Source organism: Rana temporaria, chromosome 8, assembly GCF_905171775.1.
Source record: "Rana temporaria chromosome 8, aRanTem1.1, whole genome shotgun sequence".
Classification (NCBI taxonomy): domain Eukaryota; kingdom Metazoa; phylum Chordata; class Amphibia; order Anura; family Ranidae; genus Rana; species Rana temporaria.
Window position 1 is genome coordinate 61687336 of NC_053496.1, and position 19307 is coordinate 61706642.

The 19307-nt window shown below is 43.9% G+C and overlaps 1 protein-coding gene across 4 annotated transcripts in view; it reads right to left on the reverse strand.

Annotated features, from left to right (window-relative positions):
• MFSD13A (major facilitator superfamily domain containing 13A) overlaps window positions 1-19307 on the reverse strand; it is a 33346-nt gene that overhangs the window by 10513 nt on the left and 3526 nt on the right. The window contains exons 1-5 of one of the 4 annotated variants that reach the window (XM_040361893.1): window positions 18478-18829; window positions 17842-18089; window positions 10870-10949; window positions 6072-6518; window positions 894-1011 (exon numbers count right to left, since the gene is read on the reverse strand). In XM_040361893.1, coding sequence (XP_040217827.1) covers window positions 894-1011; window positions 6072-6518; window positions 10870-10949; window positions 17842-18006 — 810 coding nt within the window. In that variant the 5' untranslated portion in view covers window positions 18007-18089; window positions 18478-18829. Of the gene's footprint in view, window positions 1-893; window positions 1012-6071; window positions 6519-10869; window positions 10950-17841; window positions 18090-18320; window positions 18389-18477; window positions 18830-19307 lie in introns of those variants that run through there. The other 3 variants (XM_040361892.1, XM_040361891.1, XM_040361890.1) reach the window with 3 other exon arrangements.

Sequence of the window (19307 nt, forward strand, 5' to 3'; positions counted from 1 at the left end):
TGTATCTGTAAGATTAGATGTCCAGCGCATCCCCTTCCCATATATTAGATGTCAAGAGCCCCCCCACCATCAGAAGTTGAGTCCCCCACACATCACAGTGCACCCCACTTTCCTTATGCTGCTGTTGGGAAGAAGCTGGATGCATTGCTTGAAAGCAAACAAAAAATGGGGTCTGGAGTAGGACCAGAGGAGGGTTGGAGCTCTCAAGAGAGGTGCGAGGGCCACATGAAATGGCCTGGAGGGCCGGATCCGGCCCGCGGGCTTTGTGTTTGACACCTGTGCCTTAATGCATTCTATGCATTAGGGAGAAAAAAAAAATCCGATAGTGACCAGCCCCCCCCATTTTTCTCACCTGAGCATTTGTTTCCTCAGCGGAGACATGCTCGCTCTCTCTCTGCCCATGGGTTTCGGGTCTTGATTGGATAGATTGATAGCAGCACAGCCATTAGCTCCCACTGCTGTCAATCAAATACAAGGACGTGGGGGGCGGGGCAGAGTCCAGCATTCTGTGTCTATGCACGCAAATGCTGGACTCGTGAGCGCGCCCACAAGGTAGCCCCTAGGGAAACCGCTTCTCCTAGGGAGTTTACCGATGCGAGGAGGAGCTGCGGGCGCCGCTGAAGGACCCCAGGAGATGTTGATCGTGGCAACATTGTGCAAAACAAACTGCACAGTGCAGGCAAGTATGACATGTAAGATAAAAACGAAGGCTTACAATGACTTTAAGTATTTATTAATCACCAAGCCACATGAACCTCTGTGATGAGGTCTATAACAATCAACCAATTATTTTTTTACCAGGTCAATAAACTTTCTGATAGGAGGTACTATATTGTAATCAGCCCTCCTCCATAGACCGCTAACAATTCAATGATTAAAGAAAATGCTCTCACCTGCACCAGATTCATACAGACAAACCAAAGGAAGTTGCGTTGTCTGGACAGCTGTCTGAGGTATTCTAGAAGGGTTATATTTTTCTCAGGCGAAACCGAGGATTCCTCCACATACAGTCTGAAGATAAAGAGAAAATAAAATGATACATCACAGTTCATGAACAATAAAGCATTCAAGGCCAACCTATAAAGGTGGCACTCCTACGGGATGTGCGACACAAAAATGGCTACATTTCTCCTATGGCAAGTAACATTATTTAATGAGTCTTGGTTGTAAATGGTGTTGCTATTAAAATGAAGTACTGAAAACTTGGTGCTGGTACTTCTTGGTGTGAGATGAGTGAGCACCGGAAGCAAATTAGAGTCCCCCCACATGCCCCTGACTCTTACCTTTAAAGTAGAAGTTTGCTATTAGGAGCAGGTTACATGTTACACCCATATTTAGAGTGTAACATGTTAAATGCTCCTAGACCCCTGTCTCTTGTCGCTAGAACCCCTCTACCAGTAATGTCCCTGCACTGCTGTCACATTTCGAAAACGACACAGCTGTGAGGGGCTCCCCCTGTACAGCCGTGTCATTCATTCCTGGCAATCTGTGAATGAGAAAACTACAGGTCCCATCTTCCACTGCGGCAGACTGCTTTTAGTTCTAATCTAAATTAACTGTGAGGGCGATTATAAGCATCCTTGTAGCTCATTCACAAGCCCTGCAGCTTTCAAACCGACAACCCAAATGGAGGTACAAGCAGAAAGCTATAAGGCTTTTTCTTTTTTGAAAATAATATATTTTTAAGGAGACTTTGGTGTGACTTTAAGATATTCTGCAAGGTTGACAGGTTAGGAAACCTTCACGTTGCTCAGAATGACACAACACTCCCTACTTACACTGCTAAAGAACTCTCTAAGGTGACACTTGAGAAATGATTACATAAAGCAAAGCTGAGAAGAAAGGATAAGTATGTCACCTAGGCAGATAATAAACATATTTTAGGAACAAAATTTAATTTATATGGGAATACAAGCTAAAACATTTATTTAAACTTAGCTGGATCAAGTTTACCTATGGCCTTCAGGTGAGTGCTGATATCCTTATTTTTTCATTCTCTTATGACATCTAAATAAGGAGCAGATAAATCAGACCTCAGAAAGCCATAGAAAAGGCCCAACCGGAGAATGGAGATATGTCTTTGGAAGGTCAGTAAAAAGCTCCAGTGACTAGATGTCTGTATGTGGTGCCACTCAAGCATTGTTTCTTTTTCTCTTCAGCCAATAGAGCGTAGTCTATATACACTTTCATTCAAGTGTGGAAGATGAGAAACAAGGTTCCATTACTTCACATTTAGGAATAATACAGCAAAACTCCACCAGAAACTAGTGTGTGCTATTGGCTGAGTGTTTCATCAGTTATTAAAAGAGATGTTTTTTTTTTTTTTTCTAATCATACTTACCTCTGTGGATGCAGCATCAGACCGATGCTGCATCTGTCTCCCGGCGTCTCTGCACTGAGAACCGAGCCACCGAATCCTGTCGGCTCGGTTCTCACTCCTCCCTGAGAAGAGCGATGCCAACTGTCAGTCAGCATCGCTTCTGCTCTACTTTTCAGCGCTCATTGGAGCGCTGAGCCCCCGTCTCAGCAGCTCCCCGAGACTGCCATCAATCAAGGCAGCTGGCAGATCCCGACTTGGAAGTCGTGATGACGTGCTGCCCCGACTGATGGCAGTGGAGAGCGGACTTCAGACCACTCTCCGCTGAAAACGGCTCACAGGAGTGCAAAACGAATTCCACTTCTGGGACCCAGAGGAGAAGCCCAGCCTAAAAAGCTTCAAGTCCAGGAGTATCCAGCTCAAATTTAAATAGAATATATGTCCAACAGTTTGTGAACACCTGACTATCACACCTATATGAGCTTGCCAGGCATGCCATCTCAAAAGCATGACGTTGACCCTGTTTTGAGGCTATAACAGTCTCCATTCTTCTGGGGGGCTTTTCACAGATTTTTGGATTTGTCTGTTTGCCTAATTCAGGGAAAATAGCATCAGTAAAGGTACTGAGGTTTAGAAAGAAGATCAGGCTCGCAGTCAGCATCTCACTTAACCCCAAATGTATTAGTAAGGTTGAGGTCAGGCCACCCAAGTTCCTTCATGTTTTTATGGAGCTGGCTTTGTGCAGAGTCATGGATCACAAAAGAGCCTTTTCAACACAAAGTTTTGTCACACAGGTAGATTTCCAAAATTGTCTAAGACGTCTCTGTCAGCACGACAAGTTGTACGTCGAGGCGGGGTTACAGGAAGGAATGCCGATCTGCTGGAAACACCCGGACGCGAAGAGCAACCCGAGTGATCGTGAGAACCAACAAGGCTCTTGCTATTGTGGAGTTGGGTTTTTGTGTGATAATAACGCTACACAACCCAGGTGCAGAGCAGAATGCATAATTTAATGTGAGCATAATGTATTTTATATGCTTGTATATACTAGTCACTTAAAGCGGAGGTTCACCCACAATCTAAACTTTATCTTAATAAGATCTGCAGTCTTAATACATTTAAAATCCACAGGTTTTTTTTTTCCGGCGTTATCTTATTACCTTAATTCAGAGGGATTACATCTTTCTCCGGGTACTGTTCCCCGCGGGAGTGGGCGTATCTATCCCTTACCCCGACGCCCCAGAGTGTGCTGGGAGCTGTGCGCAATATCTCCTGGGAGTTCTTTGTCATGATTCCCAGGGGACGATCTGTACCTGTAGTAATAGAAGTCTTGCGTTATGTCCCTCGTCACGTGACTCGACAAGCAGGCCACGTGACTCGACATCACCGCTTCCCGTAAGTCTTTGCTTGTGGGCTTCAGAATGCCCACAAGCAAGATGGAAAAACGCCTGCCTGATTTTTTATAAGTTGTTCTTTCACACGGAAACCAATGGGATCGTTTGACAAGCGGCTAACAAGTGAGGCTTATAATGATATTGGTAACACTAGTTATTGAACCTAAATAGAAAAAAGTGAGAAACCGCGGAACCTCCGCTTTAAATAAAAAAGTATTTTTTACACTATTGGAGCCCCCCCCCTGATTTAATGATAACCCGGATGGAGTTGTGAGGAAGAAGTGCTACCTTGGATGATGAACCTTTTGGGAGACAGGGGGTCAATTCTGTCTGGTGATTTTTCATATGCGGTGGTGGCCCATTGAGATGAGGTTGAGCATGGGAGCACTTCATGAACAGCAGAGCGCTTTATGGTTTTAGAATTTGGTTTGCACAATTTGCATGGAGCATCTTTTGAACATTATTAGTCATTGCACAAGGCAAGATGAAAATTGCAAGAGACACTTGCTGAATATCGTTACCAGTGAATGGACTTTTACACTACTGCCACTTCATGGGACATGAAATGCATATATGTATTTTTTGGAGTGCTGCGATTTAGAATGAATTTTGATTTACACAAAGTTATTGTTATACAAAGCAGCTAAAATGTACACATATATCTTTTTAGACGCTAAGCACTGGTGTTTAAAGTGGTTGTAAACCCTTTAACTACAGGTAAGCCTAGATTAAGGCTTACTTGTAGGTGCTCGAAATATCTCGTAAACCACCACAGTTTAGGAGATATTTGCAAAAGAGACAGGCGCCGATGTCTATGGCGCATGTGCCGCAGACAACGGCGCAGGTGCGCTGTAGAAATCTTTAGAATCGGCGATCGTGCCGTTTTTAAAGGAGATCGTGTCGTGACTGGCGGCTGCCGCCAATCACAGCGCCGGAGCCGCGATACCCGGAAGGAAGAGGGTGAAAGATGGACGCTTTGTGGAGGCAAGGAAATCGCAGGCTTCGGTTTCAGGTAAGCGACACATAATGGGCTACTATGCAAGCATAGTAGCCCATTTTGCTTTACCTTTGCAGGGAAACAAAGAGGAAGTAAAACCCATCAGGGTTTACTTCCTCTTTAATATGCATTGATTTTTTCAGCGTTAAAATGGTACCTTTCACTGAAAACACCTGAATCAAATAATTTGGAGGGTTTTTACATACTTTTGGCCATATAGTGTACACCAGCCCTCAAAATTTCCACTCGCCTACTAGCATTTGGCGAGTGGATTTAAGCTGGGGGCGAGTGATGACAGGGCTGCATGACCAATCTCCCTCCAATCTGTGCCTACACTTAGAGTCCCGATGAGATTGGCGGCCGAAGAGGAAAGGTGCATGCTCGGGAAAAGTAGTCTGTTGAGCCGCGCACAGGCAGAGCAGTACACAGGTGCTCTCCTTACAATTCTCATTAAGCCATGGGACCTAACAGTATGACCTCTCTGAGCCTGCCCCCCTCCCCCGGGCCCCGACCAATGTAGCTGGAGAGCAGAAAGTAATGAGTGAGGTGGAGGATTGCAAAAATTACCACTCCGGTGCAGCGCTCACTGAAAGTTGCCCTGACATGAGAGCGGCAGCCTTCTAGTTTGTGCCGTTTTCTTCTCCTTGTGCTCTATGTAAGTTTAGCCTGAGCACTGTGAACAGACTGGTCTCAATGTGTGCTGTGCGCTGTCAGTGTGCGCTGTGCTATGGTGTCAATGGCTGTGCAGTTGTGTGGATCTCAGCGCTGGATTGTACTCCCTCCCGCTGTGCTGCAGCTCCTCTCCTCTCTGCCAGCCTGAATAAAAGGGGGAAGTGGGGACATGCAAGCGTAGAGCCGCACACACAGGCTCCTGATGATGAGATGAATGGGAGAGAGAGAGAGAGAGGATGGATGGGAGTTGCAGAGGAGACAGCAAGAGAATGGGGAAGAGACCCAGTTCTAGTGCCCTGTCCCTCTGGTCTGCCCCCAGTGCCCTGTCCCTCTGGTCTGCCCCCAGTGCCCTGTCCCTCTGGTCTGCCCCCAGTGCCCTGTCCCTCTGGTCTGCCCCCAGTGCCCTGTCCCATTTTGTTAAAGTTGTTGTTGGTAATATTTAATTTTGTAACTTGATTCTGCATAAAACATTGTCATTCCATGAGATAATCTACGAGGGCGTGTTTACGGGTGCAATTAGGCACAGGGCAGTGTATGAATTAGGTGGGGCAACAGGTGGCGAGTAACTCTTGAGGCCTGGCTAGTAGCTCAGGACTTGAAATTTTGAGCCCTGGTGTACACCATATCTAATTTGGCTTTTCAATCTTTTTTTGTACTTTTTACAACCCTTTGACTACAAGATGTCACTTACTCTTTCAGTAGATCCTGGTCACTGACAGTACTGCCTCCTGTCTGGAAGCGCTGTTTAAGCAGCCATGTTGACACTGTAAATCCAAGAGCAGAAACAGCTGCCAAGATCACACAAAATATCCGAAACGAGAAAAAGTCTTCCTTATTCCACACAGTGTAAGATGCGAAAACTGAGAGAGAACCAATAGCACTAAACAGAGAACAATGGAAATTCAGTCTAGTCCTCTCCACAGCTGAGACAGCTAGGTCTGCCAGCAAGGCATTGTGGTTGAGATCGACCATAGTGAGGAAGCTGTCATACAGGCAGAGACAGATGAGGAACTGTAAACCAGGGTGAGCCCAAGACACCCAGAATGCCAGGAATGAGAGTGCAAACAATGGTCCATTTCTTCCCAAAGCATTGAGCCTCTTCAGCACCACCTCAGGAGTTGAGATATCAACATTGGACCTGTAACAAGAAAACTCAGTTACCATGTCTGTCTGCCTATTGTGGTTATTACTGAAAACAATCTAGAGTACATTTTCTGTAGCAAAGGCAAACATTTCTAATTATTTTAAAACTCTTTACTTGCCAATCCCAGCAGCACAGATACAAATGCTTTATGTTAACATAAAAAAAAAGGCTTTTGTTAACAGCCATCCCTACATTTTAAAATGCCAGTAATTGACACCAAGGCAATCTATGGATCTGTGTCCATCCCAATTCAGATTTACACACTCATATCTAGCAGGGGAGGAGACCAGTGACAGGGATTCCATATGGCCACTAAATGATTTTTAAAGAATACTAACTAAAGATTAGGAAGTTATTGAACCAAATGTAAAAGAGAAATATGGTATTTTTTGTTTTAAAATCATACTCACATCCCACTCCCATCTTGCCTTCCTCACCCCCCCCCCCCCCCTTCTCTTAGTCTCAGGTGACATTTCTCTTAATTCTGGTCCACCATTTTCAAACTGCAAACCACTTCTATTTCCCTCCTTTGGCAACCACCGCAATTGGCTCAGTTTAATTTCTATCCCCCCGCTTCCTCAAAGTAGCCCACCGATCTCAAACCTTTAACTGCTTTGTCATCCACCCCCTCTACCCACTAACTAATTTACTGCCCAAGAGATTGCCAATCACTTCAAAGACAAGATTGATGCAATTCGTGAGGACACCGCCACTGTATAGACATCTTAGCCACCCAACATACCTTGCCTAACAGCACATTTAACATTCTCCTCTTTTGAACTGGCTACTACTGAAGAGGTTACAAAACTTTTCTCAGATGCCCACCTAATCAATTGTCCCTTGGATCCTGTTCCCTCACAACTACTACGGTCACCCTATTCTTCTATCCTATGCTCCGTCACTCACATCTTCAATCTCTCCCTCTCGTGTGGCACCTTCCCTCACCTCTAAAACATGCGCAGATCACTCCCATACTTAAAAAGTCCTCACTGGACCCCACCAACCTGAACATCATAAGACCCATCTCATTGCTCCCATTCACCTCTAAACTTCTAAACTACTTAGTCTACGACCGTCTTAGCTCCTACCTCAGTGAAAATAACCACCTTCACCCCTTACAGTCTGGTTTTTGCTTGCAGCACTCTACGGACACTGCCTTACTAAAACTCACTAATGATTTACTAACAGCTAAAACCAACAGCCAGTATTCCATACTCCTTCTACTTGACCCCTCTGTGGCCTTTGATATCGTTGACCACCAGCTCCTTCTCAATAAACTCCATTCCCTTGGCCTCCAAGATTCTGCTCTATCCTGGTTCTTTGCTTATCTATCACAGCGCTCCTTCAGTGTTGCCTACAACTCTGTCTCCTTCTCTCCATTGCCCCTTTCTGTGGGGGTTCCCCAAGACTCTGTTCTTGGACCCCTTTCTCTTCTCTATCTACACCTCCTCCCTTGGTGACTTAATAACCGCCCATGGCTTCCAATACCACTTATATGCCGATGACACCGAAATCTATCTGTTTACTCCTCACCTAACTCCTTCAGTCTCCTCTCGCATTACTAACTTAATAACTGACATATCAGCATGGATGTCGCACCACTTCCTTAAAATAAATCTCTCTAAAACTGAGCTATTAATATTCCCCGCAGCTCGCGCCCCCCTCTATGACTTTGCCATTAAATCAACAATGCAACCATCAGTCCCTCCCCTCACGCCAGGGTACTGGGTGTAATCCTAGACTCTGACTTGTACTTTCAGCCTCTAACCCAATTGTTGTCAAAAGTTTGTAGAATTCACCTCCGTAACATCTCTAAAATGCGCCCCTTTTTAATGAAACCACCAAACTCCTCATTCACTCCCTTGTTATCTCTCGTCTTGACTATTGCAATTCCCTTCTCATTGGCCTGCCTCTCCATAAGCTATCCCCTCTTCAGTCTATCATGAATGCTGCAGCCAGATTTATTCACCTTAGCAACCGCTCAGTGTCTGCCAACCCTCTCCTCCAATCCCTACACTGGCTCCCAATCGCCCAGCGAATTAAATTCAAAATAATAACCACAACATGCAAAGCCATCTACATCTACAACTCTGTCCTGAGCTACATCACCAATCTTGTGTCCAAATATCACCCAAACCATCCTCTCCTCTCAAGACCTCCTCCTCTCAAGCTCCCTCATCTCCTCCTCCCATGCTCGTCTCCAGTATTCCTCCAGAGTCTTTCCCATCCTCCGGAACTCGCTACCTCAACCTGTCCGGCTATCCACTACCCTTGTTACCTTCAGGCGATCCCTGAAAACTCATCTCTTCAGGGAAGCCTATCACGTCTCCAACTAATCTTTTACCACTTCCATCAGCTCATTACCCACAGTTACAACCTTTTGTACCCCCTGTCACACCCTATTAGATTGTAAGCTCTTCTGAGCAGGGCCCTATTAATCCTCTTGTATTTTATTTAACTGTATTGTCTACCTTTTATATTGTAAAGCGCTGCGTAAACTGTTGGCGCTATATAAATCCTATATAATAATAATAATCCTCACCTAGGTGGATGCAGCATTGATGCAATGCTACATCTGTCCCCTGCCGTCTCTAACACTGAACAACTAGTGATCAAACAACGCTAATCGCTAAGTTCTCCCCTCTGCTCTGAGCCGGGACTGTCAGTCACCAGCTCTCTGCTCTGTCCCTTTAGCACTCACTAGAGCGCTAGGCTGTGGAGGGGGCGGAAGGGGCTGGCTCAGGCTCTTAGCAGCTCGCTGAGAGGCTGAACCAGGTGCTGGTCCAGGCTCCTGGGTGGATCCCGATAATATGGTTGTGATCTTTTCCCAGCCGGAACTGGCTCTGTGACATCAGCTGACAGAGGGCATTAGCAGAGTGCACAATAAACTGCAGTCCTGTGATCCACAGGAGAAGTACAGCCAAACAAGCTTTGGCTTAAGTAAAGTAGTTCTAAAGAGATAAGGTTTTTATTTCACCTTAGGGTCACAGTGTGTGTGTCATTGGACCGTCCGCATGTGTGCCATCATAGGAAGTGGCTTCCTATGGTGGCACACGCAGAAGAGGAGCCTAGTGTGCAGCAGGTTTCTAATCACAATTTTCTGTGATATGTTCCTAGAAGAGGAGGTTCAGGCCATTCTGTGAAACACCATTGCACAGAGCAGGTAAGTATAATATGTTTTTTTTTTTTTTTTAGGAAAAAAATTAACCTGTATCCAGCCCAATAAAGTTTTTATATATATATTGCCTATGCCCAGCTGTAACATTTATTTTTGCTCTTCTCAATCCCACCCCGGACCATTAACACTCTGTGGCCATACAGCTTCACAGCAGTCAGTTCTTATAACAGTAGTTGAACCTTTTCTAGTTTCGTTTTTGCATGTTGTTTCCTGCTTCTGTGATGTACAGAGCCACAGAGATAATACAGGGCAGTGATGGTTTGTAAAACAAAACTGATTGGTGCTCTGGGGTTTTAGACACACAGTAATCACACCTCCTTGATTAGTGACCAGAGAGAGAAAGCTCCCAGTACTGTGGTTATCAGGAAAAAGACAACCAGGAAGTTAATATAGGTGTACCCAAAACAAATATCCAGCTCTCTACACTCTTATATTATGCAAAAATAAAAATGTGGTTGTTGATATGTGGTTGTCATTTGTTTGATACTTGGTGCCTAAAAAGCCCAAGTGCTTAAAGTGAAACCTATGATTTATTTTTTTATAAAAATAACAAACGTGTCTATACTTAGCTGCTCTGTGCAATAGTTTTGCAGAGCAGCCCTGATCCTCGTCTGAGGTCCCCCACTGGCGCTCTAGGCCCCTCTTCATTTGGTGCCCCCACAGAAATCCGCTTTCCATTGGGGCACCCATGCAGGCTTGCTCCTGATCCCTGCTGCTGCGTTCACTGACACAGACAGTGGAGACTGGGCCCCTCCCATGTCACAGCTTTTGATTAATAGCAGCGAGAGTCTATGGCTCCTGCTACTATCAATCTGTCCAATGAGGAGAAAGACAGCGGCTGGAACTGCTGCACTTGTGCACATCGCTGGATCGGATCAGGCTCAGGTAAGAAAAAGGGGTGGTCTGGCCTGATTGTACAGCCCGTGTAAAAAGGGCCCTAGGGAAAGGTAAATAGGAAGTAAGCTTTGTCCAAGTAGTGTGAAGCTTACTCCATGATAGCAGCTTTAAAGTATATGTAAGTAAGTTGCCACCAAAGACAGTTTGATCACACCGACACCGACACTTTGGCGGGATGCAGCCCACCAAGGTGTTTACGTATATTTCTTAACAAATTTAATATTAATGAAAACCTAACTAGCACTTTCTTTGCAAAGCTTTCATACTTACTGTTTTGTGCTCAAAAAGATGCGGTCACTTAACCACCCAAACAAGGGGTCGTTCAAGCTGTTCCATATTAAAAATACAGTCTGCAACAAGAAGAGAACATTGATTATGGTGGGTGAACATCACACAAACAACAAAGAAATATGTGGACATTAGCCATAGATACCAATAACATTATATACTATAATTTTCTAGTACAGCCTAACAGGTTGGATGATTACACTTCATCATTTCATACAGTGGTACGTTTCACATTCACCACGAATAATTATCTACAATTACATACAATAAATAGTACTGATATGCCTCTTCTCAGTAGTCTGGTGCTGAATCTATGCTTATTGAGAACATAACACTTGCTGGAGATGTCAGTCATTATCTCAGGCATAGCTTCAAAGAAACTATCAACAAGTATAAAAAGTCTGTATCCCAGAATCCTACCCATAGACCAGGTACTAATTTACCTGCACATTGCCAAAACTGAGCTAATAAAGCTAAAAAAAAGGTTGGAGATGTGTCAACATCTCAGAAAGCTAAAATCACCAAAATTACATTTCAGTTTTATGAAGAACGTACTACCCATGCATCTCAGGGACTCCACCAGTGACGGAACCAGACCTCAGTTCCCAGGTCCCTCAGCCATTTCTAATAGGTTATCTCAACCTCGCCTCTTGCTTCTCTTTTTATTCATTTATTTTGCAGAAGATGCTAAAGAATGCAGCAGAAGGGGTGAGACACAAGCTTTGTGCTCCAATGTCAGCAGATCAGAGCTGGGAGCAGAGGCAAGAAATTCCTACTACCGGAGCCTTTGGGTAATTAGAAACCAACAGGTGATTTATCCAAAGCACTAGATGCCCATAAAGTAAATATCAATGTATAGTGGGCGTCACCTTTAAAAGCCATCGGCCCAGATTCACGTCCAGCGGCGTAATTTTGTGGGGGCGTAACGTATCCGCTTTACGTTACGCCTCCGCAACTTACACAGGCAAGTGCTGTATTCTCAAAGCACTTGTTCCGTAAGTTGCGGCGGCGTAGCGTAAATCGGCCGGCGTAAGTCTGCCTAATTCAAATTTGGATCAGGGGGGCGTGTTTTATGTAAAACTACTGTGACCCGACGTGATTGACGTTTTTGCGGAACGGCGCATGCGCCGTCCGTGGAATTTCCCAGTGTGCATTGCTCCAAAGTACGCCGCAAGGACGCCATTGGTTTCGACGTGAACATAAATGACGTCCAGCCCCATTCACGGACGACTTACGCAAACGACGTAACTGTTTCAAATTTCGACGCGGGAACGACGGCCATACTTAATATTGGTACGCCGCACTTATGCCTCATATAGCAGGGGCAACTATACGCCAGGAAAAGCCTAACGTAAACGTCGCAACTTTACTGCGTCGGCCTCGCGTACGTTCGGGAATTTGCGTATCTAGCTAATTTGCATACTCAAAGCGGAATTTGACGGAAGCGCCACCTAGCGGTCAAAAAAAAAAAGCAGTTAAGATCCGACGGCGTAAGAGACTTACGCCTGTCGGATCTAATGGATATCTATGCGTAACTGATTCTAAGAATCAGACGCATAGATACGAAGGGTCGGATTAGGACTTACGACGGCGTACATGGCGCTGCGCCGTTGTAAGTCCTTTCAGAATCTGGGCCATAGTTTTCAATTCATGTTCAGCAATGTGGACTTTTAATCAATTAACAGGGATGTGCAAATCATATAGCCCGATGCCCGGAAAACATGTGCAGGTGTTTTTTTTTTTTTTACATTTAGCCCTGCAGCAGGTATTAATTTGCCCCTTAATGCCTGATATACACAATGAGATTATCTTCCATTTTTTTATTTATTTTTTTGCATGCTAATCTCAGATCGAACCTGAAGAGTTTACTAAAGCCACGAAAATTCTCATACGACAAAATAAAAATTTGTAAGTTATGCCATGTGTATTAGTGAATTTGTATTGCAATTGTAGTGCGTTTCGAGATCGTGGGCAGAATCACAGAATGCCCAGGTGTGAATGAAGCCCAAAGAAGTAGACATCGAAGCTTGATTTTGCTGCTCAGCATGCACTTGTACCGAGCACCCAAGTGCTTCCATGTGGAAGGGTAACCTGAAGGCATAACGTTTTTTGTTTATTTTTCTCATTGGGACCGGCGCCTCATTTATTCGCTCAGCAGATGCGCTTCTACTGAGTGTTAAGAGAGCCCGACTCTCCCCTTTCCCGATGAGCACTCAATTGGTGCTCATCGCACTGCAAAGTCTCTCCCCTGCCTGCTAGTCCCCCGGGTACTGTGCTGGAGACAGGCGGGGTGAGTAGGAGATAAACAGCGCAATGTTAAACCCTTATTTAAATACGGTTTTGATTCAAATTATTATTATTTTTTATCAGAAAAAGTAGATTGGGGCCCCTAATTTAAGCCCTTGTACAAGTATTTTTTTTTCTTTAAATGTCAACACCCCTGTATTATTTAAAATAAAAACTTTGTAAAAAAGACATACAAAGAACAGTAAACCATTATGAATTTAATCAACAGTAAAACTAAACCATTTTTGAACAAAGAAAAAAAAAAGTGAGTCTGGCTTTTGCCACGTAGTCAGTGTACGAAAATATTTTAAGAAATGACAGATTGCCATGAGCCACATAGCTGAGCAGCACAACCCATAATATCATGTCAGCTTCCAGTTGTTCCTTGGGCTCTCATGCTGGCTGAAAACTGTGCCTAAAGCGATTCCAAAACTTTTTTTATTTTTTAAATAATGAACGTCATACTCACCTGTTCTTTGCAATGCAGAGCAACTGGAAATATTAAATGGGTGCGTTTGGCCTCAGAAATATATGAAATCAGAAACTCCTTGGATAATGAGGAGAAATAAGTTTGTATCCTCTGGATCAACTGTGGGTATGCAGTTGGGTGTATGGGATTGTATTGTGTTTTTTATTTTGTTTGTTTGTTTATTTTTTTGTGGTTGAACTGGATGGACTTGTGTCTTTTTTCAACCTGACTAACTATGTAACTATATCTAGAAGATGTGCTGTTTCTGACTGTGAGCCCTGGTTCACACTGGGTACGATTTGGAACGATTTGAGATGCGATTTGACATGTCAAATCGCATCTCAAATCGGCATCAATTTTCGACAATGGCACTGTCCTAATCAGTGCGACGCCGCATCTGCGATTTCAAAAAGTAGTTCCTGTACTACTTTTTGCGATTTCGGGCCGCGATTTACATTAAATTGCGGCCGAAATCGCGGCAAAATCGCACCAGCGAAATCGCGGTAAAATCACGCATTTTACCGCGATTTTGAATTCGCAGCAGTGTGAACCTAGGCTGAAGGTGTCCCCAAATTAAATGTGACAACAATAACAGAAATAACGTTTAGTAAAATAAAATATATTTCACTTTTAATATGTGATCATGACAATTGTATATATCATATGTTAAACCATACAAACATATCACAAAAAATTGTGATTAGAAACCTGCTGCCACAAGTGCAGGTAAAGCGAAGAAGTGTTCCAAAAGTTCATAAATTCGTGTTCGCATAAAATGAGTAGGTACTCCAACTTCCCACATGCAATTCAAATAAAATTGTCCTTGCACAAACTAAAAAATCCAATGTGCAAGTGCATCAGCAACGTGCTTTATAAGTAGATTGTCTGCTTACCAAATTAAATGATCTCACCAAGAGATCGTGTGCGTGAAATATCCTCTGAAGATCGGTAATCTGCCAGATCCAGGGAGTAGATCCAGACTAATGCGAATATAGAGCATTATAGAGCTACAAATGCGAACTGAATCGCCTCAAGGCGCTTTGTATCTATTGTCATCCTGATCCTTCAGAAGAGGTGGGTCTTAAGTTTTTTTCTGAAGGCCCGATGATTTTCTTCCATACGGATGTTAGTTGGTAGAGCGTTCCATAGCCGTGGTCCTTGGACTGCGAATCTTCGTTCTCCTTTAGACTTGCAGCGGGATTTGGGGATTGGAGTAGGTTTTGGTTAGTTGATCGAAGAACACGATTGGGGTTGTAGTATTTTATTTTCTTGCATAAATATTGAGGGGCGATTCCTTGTGTACATTTGTAAGTGAGGCAGAGGGCCTTGAATGTAACCCGATCCTTTATGGCTAGTCAATGGAGGGTCCTCAGGGACGGGGTGATTGATTCCCAGGTTATTTTCCCCTTATCAGTCTGGCTGCCGTGTTCTAGACGACTTGTAGATGAGAAATCTGGTATTTGGGTAGTCCGAGGTAGTGGGAGTTTGCATAGTCGAGTCGGGAATTGATGATTGTTCCAACTACTACTGCTGTATCCTCTTCCGGGATGAAGGGGATGAGTCTACGCAGCAGGCGGAGAAGATGGTGAGATCCGCTGACTACTGATCCTATTTGTGCGTCCATAGTCATGTCAGAGTCAAAGGATGAGGGGTGGCGTCCTTAGTCACGTATTTCACATAATGTGATGGGAAAAAAGGCTCATAGTGCATTACTGCATAAAATCTGTTTAATAAAAGGCACAAAATGCACTTACATCAAAGTAGTATGAATCGGGCAGTTTAAACATAAGTCCTGTACGACTGCCTGCAAAGCGCTCCGCACGTGTTGATGTCACGCTGCTATCTCCGACACAACGCATTTGCTCACAGAAGGCATCAACTGGGAATGATAGTACAGTCCCAGTAGTCCTCTTTTCAGCATGGGCCCTGGCATATTCTAGGTGGACATTTTTCTGCATTTCAGGCCTCCATTCCCAGTCGAAGCCTTCTGAGCGGAAACACATTGGATCGGATATAGTAGCACAACGTCAACACGTGTGGATCATTCTGCAGGGGGCCATACAGGACTTATGTTTAAACTGCTCGACTCATACTACTTCGATGTAAGTGCATTTTGTGACTTTTATTAAACAGTTTTTATGCCTTTTTTTCCATTGCTTCTCCCTTCACATTATGTGAGATATGGAGAGCCTGAATCTACTCCCTGGTGTCCTGATGAAAAGGGTCCCCTGTCGGATAATGACCGCCCTGTACTGCGCAATACAAGGCGCATCGCTTGCGTAGTACGGAGCACAACGGAGCCGCCAAAAATCAGCGAAGATAAACAGCTGTGAATCAGCTGTACATGGCTCCTGCGCAATGAACACAACATTGTGCCACATGCTGCCGCACGCTCCCGATGCTCGTGCAACTCTGCAAGAGGCGAATGTATTATTATTATTATATCCTGTAACGGGCGGATGGCTAAAGAAGAGGCCGAATTTAAAATTGATGGCCAGAGCTGATAAGTTGGAGGTGGTTTTATCAATAAACTACACATCTTTGCGGGGCGTATTTAAACAACTGAAGGGCGGGTTTTGCAATGTTGATGGGTGGGTTTGTTCTTCTTTAGCCATCCGCCCCCTTACACGATATAATACTAATACACCCTTGCAGAGTTGCACGAGCAGTGGGAGCGTGTGGCACAATGTTGTGTTCATTGCACAGCGCCGTGTACAGCTGATTCACAGCTGTTCATCTTCGGCGATTTTCGGCGGCTCCGTTGTACTCCGTACTGTGCAAGCGCTGTGCCTGTGCAGTACAGGGCGGACATTATCCGACGAGGGACCCTTATCGTCAGAATACCGGCAGATTACCGATCTTACCGACATTTCACACACACACACACACATATGATCTCTTGGTGGGATCATTTCATTTGGTAAGCGGCCAATCTTTGCCTATAAAGCACGGTGGTGATTCACTTGCACCTTGGATTTTTTTTGTTTGCACAAAGACAATTTTATATGAATTGCAAGTGGCAATACCTACTCATTTTATGCAAATAGGTGAATTGTTGAAACACTAATTTATGAACTTTTGGAACACTTGTTCACTTTACCTGCACTTGTGGTAGCAGGTTTCTAATCCTTTTTTTGTGATATGTTGTCATGATCACATATTTAAAGTGATATATTTTTTATTTCACTTAAAGTTATTTCCATTATTGTTGTCGCATTTATTTTGCACAGAGCAGCCTCGATCCTCCTATTCAGGGGTCCCGTGCCAGCACGCCTGACTCCTCCTCTACAGCAAGTGCCCCCGTAGAAAGCCACTTCCTATGGGGGCACTTGGGTGCACAGAGAGAGCACTTCAGCCCCTCATTCTTTGTCACAGGATTTATGCAGTGGTATAAAGCAGTGGTTCTCAAGTACCCCCAACAGGCCATGTTTTGTGAATTTCTCTTAGATAAAATAGCCGTCCAAAATACTAAGCCATTGACTCCGATTTAAAGTACCTGTGCAAGATAAAGGAAAACCTGAAAACATGGCCTGTTGGGAGTACTTGAGGACAACTGGTGTAAAGCATGCCGCCACTGGACTCTAGAGCAGTGGAGACATGTCCTGTGGAGTGACTAATCACGCTTCTCTGTCTGGCAATCCGATAGACGTGTCTGGGTTTGGCGGTTGCCAGGAGAATGGTATTTGCCTGATTGCATTGTGCCAAGTGTAAAATTTGGTGGTAGCGGGGGGATTATGGAGCGGGTTTGGATGTTTTCAGGGGTTGGGCTTGGACCCTTAGTTTCCAGTTGAACTCTTTAGACTAAAATGCTTGCCCCCTCCCTTGGACTACAGGAGATCAGGACGCCCACTAACACACAGCTCCTTTCTCTATCTGCAACGTAGAGAGCGTCCTGACTCTCCGGTAGTCCAAGGGAGGGGGCGAGCACGACACTCCACACCAGGGAGAAAGCCTCACAATTATTGTGTGTAGATACAGACAGAAGAACAGGAAGTGAGGATTTCTCAATAGAAATAAGGACATTTAAAAGCAAAATGGAAGGATGAGGTAAGTGAAGGAGGACTGCACTAAGGTAAAGGAAGCTATTTAGGGAAATAAAGTTTAACTTTAACTTCTGAAAAAGCTGCTATGAGTTTTTGCAAAATATTTCTCTCTCCACTGCTATGCAATAAACACAATAAAGCCTCATCACAGCTTACCTCTCCAATCCAGAAAGACAACTTGTCGATCTTGTAAACCGAAACAAAAGTGTCCACATAATACAAAAGGAAAACATTGTGCAGGACGGAAAGGAAAAATGATAAGGAGCCATAGAGGACCGCCGTGGGGAGATGGAAAACCCCAGCAAGTAATCGCAAACCCATGTTAGGTTATTCAGCTACAGCCATTGTCCATGCTGGCTCCTCTATAGCATCTGATGCCGCGATAGACCAAAGCGCTCATCCCCCTGGAAAAGAAAACCTCTGTTAATATCAGAGCTCTAATTTCTAAAGAACTTTCTTTACAGTTGGCATTTTGCTGGGACAGGACTGACGACCATAGTAAGAGTCCAAGACAGCAACTCAGGAGCCTGGATGAGCCTTGAGCGTCAGCCTGTGTCCCAGGTCACATATTTCAGAGTAAAAGCAGTAGACATAACAAGCAGAAGAACTCAACAATAAAAACAAACAAAACTTACCATAAAGTATAATAAATAATGTGCACGTAATAGGAGGTCACTTACAGGCACCTGTAGTAGTTAAGTCCTGTAGTCTGTAGTGAGAGAATGCGCGTGTACAAACCCGTTCAACAAGAACGCCTCTTTGCTATAGGACATTATTCACATTTTTACCCACCTCTCCAGCATAGAAAAAAATAAACTTTAGGACCCAAAAAGGCTGAATTCTCCAGTGAAAAAACAAAAGGAGCTGAAAGTCACAACATCTTCCTCCTAACTGCAGGGGAAATCACTTTGCTACAATGTTACAATATACACTGCATTTTTTCCGCTGATGTCTACAAAGTTATTTCCCGTTAACAAAAAAAATAAAAAGTCGCGCTGACACACAAGTGTACTTCCTTACAGCACAGCTAATAAAAAATATTCACAGGTTTCACTAAGAAACATTTCTGAGATCATTTTGAAGAATGTGTACGATGGCGGACATCCCCTTTAACCACTTAACCCCCGGACCATATTGCTGGCCAAAGACCAGAGCACTTTTTGCGATTCGGCACTGCGTCGATTTAACTGACAATTGCGCAGTCGTGCGACGTGGATTCCAAACAAAATTCGTGTCCTATTTTTCCCCGCAAATAGAGCTTTCTTTTGGTGGTATTTGATCACCTCTGCGGTTTTTATTTTTTGCGCTATAAACAAAAATAGAGCGTCAATTTTGAAAAAAATTAATATTTTTTACTTTTTGCTATAATAAATATCCCCCAAAAATATATAAAAACATTTTTTTTCCTCAGTTTAGGCCGATATGTATTCTTCTACATATTTTTCATAAAAAAAAAAATCGCAATAAGCGTTTGATTGGTTTGCGCAAAAGTTATAGCGTTTACAAAATAGGGGGTATTTTTATGGCATTTTTATTAATATTTTTGTTTTATTAGTAATGGCGGCGATCAGCGTTTTTTTTTTTTTCGGTACTGCGACATTATGGCGGACACTTCGGACACT